At 36.7% G+C, this 6,240-nt stretch overlaps 2 protein-coding genes across 2 annotated transcripts; both read right to left on the minus strand.

The window, feature by feature from the left end:
* Nucleotides 1-2,043: 2,043 nt before the first annotated feature.
* Nucleotides 2,044-2,421, minus strand: LOC138895641 (uncharacterized). Its single transcript, XM_070180352.1, has one exon. It carries the CDS (start codon nucleotides 2,419-2,421, stop codon nucleotides 2,044-2,046), a length of 378 nt encoding a protein of 125 aa, XP_070036453.1.
* Nucleotides 2,422-5,358: 2,937 nt separating this feature from the next.
* LOC104117315 (uncharacterized) lies at nucleotides 5,359-5,853 on the minus strand. The gene has a single exon (XM_009628359.1). The coding sequence runs from the start codon at nucleotides 5,851-5,853 to the stop codon at nucleotides 5,359-5,361; it is 495 nt and encodes a 164-aa protein (XP_009626654.1).
* Nucleotides 5,854-6,240: the final 387 nt, after the last annotated feature.

The raw sequence follows: 6,240 nt of genomic DNA on the forward strand, positions 1-6,240 counted from the left end.
GCGATCCATAGATGCATCTATCCTGCCGAGGCATTCGGCCCGCTCCACAAGAAAGGAGGACATTTTTTTATGTGCCTCCGGAAGGACAGTATGTTTATTATATGATAAATTTGGGAGGAGAACAATTTCTTTTGACAATTAATTGATTTAAAAAGAAATCAAGCCTATGAGATTTTCATCCTTTAATATCTTTATCAAACAATTCACAATATATTCATATATATATATATATATATATATATCAATTAATATTAATTAATCAAAAAATACAATTTACACAAGTAATACATGCTTTGAGTCCTAAACTACCCGGACTTTAGCATTAATAGTAGCTACGCACGGACTCTCGTCACCTCGTGCGTACGTAGCCCCCACAATTAGCAACAATTATTTAATCTTAATCACCTATGAGGTAATTTTCCCCTCACAAGATTAGACAAGAGACTTACCTCGTCTTGCTCCAATTTAATCCATAATTTTGCCTTTTCCACGATTATCCAACTCCGTCTGGCTCGAATCTAGCCAAAATAATTCGATACAATCACTAAATATTATAGGAATCAATTCTATAAGAAAATACTACATTTTAAAGAAAAGATCCCGAAATTAATTAAAAATTCGCTCGCGGGGCCCACATCTCGAAATCCAGCGAAAGTTACAAAATCTGATAACCCATTCAATTACGAGTCCAACCATACCAGTTTCACTCAAATCCGACTCCGAATCGATACCGAAATCTCAAAATTTTGTTTCTATGAGATTTCTAGATTTTTTCAAATTTCAATCTCAAAACACTAATTAGATTGTGAAAACAATGATATACTTGTATATGTAGACCAAATCCGAGTTAGAATCAATTAACCCAATGTTTTTCCCTTGAAAATCTGCCAAAAGTCGTCTCTGCTCAAGCTCAAGTTCGTCAAAAATGGCAAATGGGACGAATGCCCTCTTTTTATAACACTGCACAGCAACCTTCGGAACTGGCCCTCGAACTGGACCTCGATCGGGGCTTCGATCATAGGCTCGAGCCTAGACCTCAATCATGGCCTCGATTAGGGCATCGAGGTTGGGCCTTCGATCATAGCCCTCGAGCCATACCTTCGATCATGCCCTCGAGCCTTGCCTTCGATCTCGGCTTCGATCAGGGTATCGAGGTATACATCGGCAGCCAAAGGCGTATTCAGAATTTTAACAACATGGGTGCACCATTATCTTTAAGATAAATGTTTGGTTCAATTATATAAAATTTATGGTGATAACAAGTTCACGAGCAAACTATATTAATATTATATTCACAAAAAATATCATTCACTTTACAATTGTCCTCGACGAGTTTTCATACTTTGAAAACGGTCGATAAAAGCATTATTACTTACCGTTTTAAATATCTTACGCTCTATATAGCAAACTAAATAATCATTGAGAAAATCATCATTCATCCTATTATGTAGATCATTTTTTATGTACTTCATTGATGAGAATGCTCTTTCCACACTTGCGGTAGCAACAAGTATAAGCAAAGTCAACTTCACAAGCAAATAAATAAGTGGCCAAGTAAGATCCAATTTTGTCACTATCATCACTCTAGCAAAATCCTTAATCACCTTCAGGTTAAGAAATCTACTATCATACTTTTGAGTATAGACGATGAAACTATCAAGTTGGAAATCGAGTTCTCGAAGTTTGTTATCACCAAATTCACTTAGATAATACTCTGCCAACTTCATTATACTGTCCTTATCAAAATTAGCAAATGAATCAACCGGATTCAAACTGGCCATACCAAGTAGTAAGTCAGTAGTCACAACATCAAAACGATCATTAAGCTCTTGAAATTCCAAATCAATAACCGTATAAAACACTTCCACACGAAAGTGATGTAAATATGAAACTTCGGACCTCTTACGCTTCGACTTTCCTAGAGTGTAGTCTTCATCCATTTTGGGAATTAGAATATCATGTTTACTACAAAATGAGAACATCTCATCCAACAAGGAGTTCCATTCAGTTTCTCTCATCATTTGCAATCATTTCTTTGCAAGGTCAAGCATTCTCATAGCATTTAACAATATCTTGATCTTTCTTTTGTAAAGCTTTGTTCAATTCACTTGTAAATAACAACACCTTGAACATCAAGTGCAACATAAAAATAAATCTAAATTCTTGAATCTGGCTCAAAAGATTTCCAGCTGCAAATCTATCAAGATAATATGGACAGTCGCGCTTCATATCTTTAAGCACATTAACAATTGAAGGAAATAAAATCATCAAATTATCCAAAGTTTTAAAATGAGACCCCCAACGAATATCACCCGGTGGTTGGAGGCCACATTCTTGATTCAAACTTTGCCCCGTATAGGCTTCTCCAGATTTAAGCAACTCTTCCAACTTATCTGCTTGATGTTGTCGAAGTGACTCCATGCGCTTAAATGAAGATCCAATATGTCACGACCCAAAATCAAAACTGTCGTGATGACGCCTATCTCAATACTATGCAAGCCGACAATCTCAATAAACCACCATATCTTTGAAGTTTGAAAACATAACATTGAATTTCATATAAAATCTCACAATTTCTGACATAAAAATACATTCCCAAAACTCGGTGTCACTGAGTACATGAGCATCTAATATGAATACAAAGTCTGACTAATAAAACACTGTCTGAAATATATAAAACAGTACAATAACTGAAGAAAAGAGAGACAAGGTCAGCGGATATCGAGCAACTACCTTGATAGTCTCCAACAGATAAATCCTCAAATCTGGGAAACGCCGTATCCGGAAGTACTTGGATTTGCACACGAGGTGCAGAGTGTAGTATGAGTACAACCAACTCAATAAGTAACAAAACTAACCTCGGAGTTGAAAGTAGTGACGAGCTCCGCAGGTACAGTCCAGTATAAATAATAACAATACATAAATATAGGCATGCTTTCAAGTTCAACATTTGCTTTCAGTACAAATAAAACAGATCAGTTCTAAACAATACGAGGAATATGACATCTCTGTATCTACATGCCAATGTACATACTGTATGTGATGCACCTTAATGAAAATTCCGTGTACTCACAATCTAAAATACTCAATCACTCAGTACTGTATATGGCCAATCCAGCCCAGGAAAGATCCATCCCAAAATATATATGTATATCCATCAACTGACAGTCAGTCACTCAATACTGTATAAGGACAATCCAGCCCAGGGGAAGATCCATCCCCAAATATCAATGATTCTAACAAGATCCATATCTAGGAGAAATCCATCCCTCAATGTAAATACTTCGGGCAAGATCTATGCACATGGAAGATCCATCCCTTAATATTTATATCTATGGCAAGATCCATGCCCAGGGAAGATCCATCCCAGATATATATATATATATATATATATATATATATATATATATATATATATATATATATATATATATATATATATCAACTATGCTCATTGTAGGGGTGCAAACTCCGGAGGGGCTCCTTCAGTCCAAGCGCTATAATAGCCAGATCCAGGCATAAACAAATAAACATAACTATCACTCAGAATCTTCAGTCTCTCGGGCTCTCAATAACATGAAGAATCAACCTGACATGATGATATGAAGTATCAATGAATAACAACAGAGACTGAGATATGATATGCAAATGATAGATGTGACTAAGTACAAAATTATAAATTTAAACAAATAGTTCAACAACAATACGACCCATGTGGGTCCCAAAACATATCGGCGCATAGCCAAATCATGATCTTTAACATGAGGCTCAGCTCAATTTCTCTAACACATAGAGGATGTGTGGATAATGACATTTATTTAATTATGCAACTCTACGGAATCAATTAGGTCACAATTCCTATTATACACGCTCACACGCCCGTCACCTAGCGTGTGCGTCATCTCCAAACGATTCATACAACATGTAATTCAGGGATTCATACCCTCAGAACCAAGTTTAGAAGTGTTACTTACCTCAAACAGTGTAATTTCTTACTCCGCTATGCCCTTGCCTCGCGAATTGGTCTCCGAAAGTTTTGTATCTAGCCATAATTAATTCGATTTAGTCAATACAACTTATAGGAAATTAATTCCATATAAAAATATAAATTTTCCAACAAAATCCGAAATTGCACTCAAAAATTGCGTCTTGGAACCCGACAAAAGTTACAAAATATGAACGCCCATCTAACCACGAGTCCAACCATATAAATTTCACCAAATTCCGACATCAACTCGGCCCTCAAATCTTCAATTAAAGTCTATGAAGATTTCTACCATTTTCAACCCAATCTTTACCCATTTGAACTCAACAATCTTTTCACAACCTTATTGGTATGTGTATGTATAATTGATGCTCTTACACCCAAGAATCATACTTTTAATCTCCCATCTTTTACCCCAAAAATCGAAATTGAAGAATTGGGGGAAGAGATTCTTACCTCTATGAAGCCTTAGCAAGATCCTTGTGAAATCTTCAAGTCTTGAACAAGAATTGATGAACAATTGACTAAGTCTTCACTTTCTCTCTCTAAGATGCTCTCACCACTCTCTAAAATATCATATGAAACCCTTCAAAATGATCCCTAATAGTGTTTTATAAGAATGGGGTCGGGTTTATAAAATCAGAAAAATGAAGCTCTGAAGCACACTCTGCGGTCGCATATGCGATTGCAGAATTAATATATGGTCCGCATATCGGCCGCAAAAATTGATGCCCAAAACTAGGGGTCGCTTGCCTGGGTCTGCGGTAGTTATGCGGCCCGCATACCCGTTATGTGATCGCAAATTATATCGCAGACTTGTTATGTGATCGCATAATGCACCGCATAACTTCCCTCTAGAAATCCCAAGTTGATTCTGCGATAGGTTTTGCGGTCCGCGAAATAATTATGCGGTCGCATAATTGACCGTACAATGGTCCTCAAACTTGGCTCATTTTTGCTACACTCTGCGGCCATTATGCGGTCCGCAGAGTGATTCTGCGACCGCATAGTGGGCCACAGAAATGTCTTCTTCTACCAAAAATTTTCCTGTACTCCCCAGTACATTGTTCAACCCAAAAAGTCCGAACCGCAACGGGCTTTTGTATAACCTTTATACTAATTAATCTACCTCGGCACCATAAAGCCTTAATTTCCTTAGCAAAAATTCTCCGGGGTCGTTACACATAAGTCAACATACGATCAACCTTTTCAACTTAAATTCTAAACCTTGGAACTAAGTGTTCCAAATCATTCCAAAACCTCACCGGACCCGAACTAATTACCCCCGGCAAGTCACATAACAATCGTAAATTACAAATTGAATAGTAAATGGGGGAACATGGTTGTAATAGTCAAAATAACTGGTCAGGTCATTACATAATAGTATTCAAAACATTAGTAATAATATAAAAGAAATTATCCACATCCGAATACTTTTTAGAAAGAGCTACAAATGCTAGTTGCAATTGATGAGCAAAACAGTGAATACAATATGCAGAGGGAGTATCTTGCAAAATTAAAGACTTGAGACCACTTATTTTTCCTTGCATATTACTAGCTCCATTATAGCCCTGCCCACGTATCTTGGATCTACTTAATGAATGATCCAAAAGCAAAGAATAAATTGCTTTTTGTAATGACGAGGAATAAGTATCATCCACGTGGACAATACCCAAGAATCGCTCTATCACCATTCCACTTTTGTTGACATATCGCAAAATTAAGGCCATTTTCTCCTTATGTGAGACATCCTTTGATTCATCAACCAATATTGCAAAATAATCACCATCCAAATCTTCAATGACAGCTTTAGTTGTTTCTTTAGTAAAAGCCTCCACAATCTCTTTTTGAATTGTTGGACAAATCATCATATCATTTTGTGGTGCATGGCGTAATATTACTCTTCCCACATCCGGATGCCGATCTCCGTGTCATTCCAAAAGTTCAAGACAGCCACCTTTATATTCAGATTCTTCTCTTTCATCGTGTCCACGAAATGGAAATCCCAAAATTAAAAGAAACCTCGCCACATCAATTGAGGCAGTTAAGCGCATCTGGTAATCACCTTTTACTTTTTCACTTTGCTTATCAAAAGAAAATTGAATCGATTGACGTTGATTTTTCAAATCTAGCATCCTATAGAAGCATTTGTGATGGATACTATTTACTTCACCAACATGTTCTTTGAATCTTTCCACAACCTTCTTCCAACCCCTAAAACCATCTTTTGTAAATGCATCCCCTACATTTCCACG

The sequence above is a fragment of the Nicotiana tomentosiformis genome, chromosome 7 (genome assembly GCF_000390325.3).
Source record: "Nicotiana tomentosiformis chromosome 7, ASM39032v3, whole genome shotgun sequence".
Classification (NCBI taxonomy): Eukaryota; Viridiplantae; Streptophyta; class Magnoliopsida; order Solanales; family Solanaceae; genus Nicotiana; species Nicotiana tomentosiformis.

Excerpts from the sequence above, each read along its gene's own strand:
- LOC138895641 (XM_070180352.1), bottom strand. The coding sequence starts at position 2,421 with ATGGAGTCACTTCGACAACATCAAGCAGATAAGTTGGAAGAGTTGCTT.
- LOC104117315 (XM_009628359.1), bottom strand. The coding sequence starts at position 5,853 with ATGATTTGTCCAACAATTCAAAAAGAGATTGTGGAGGCTTTTACTAAA.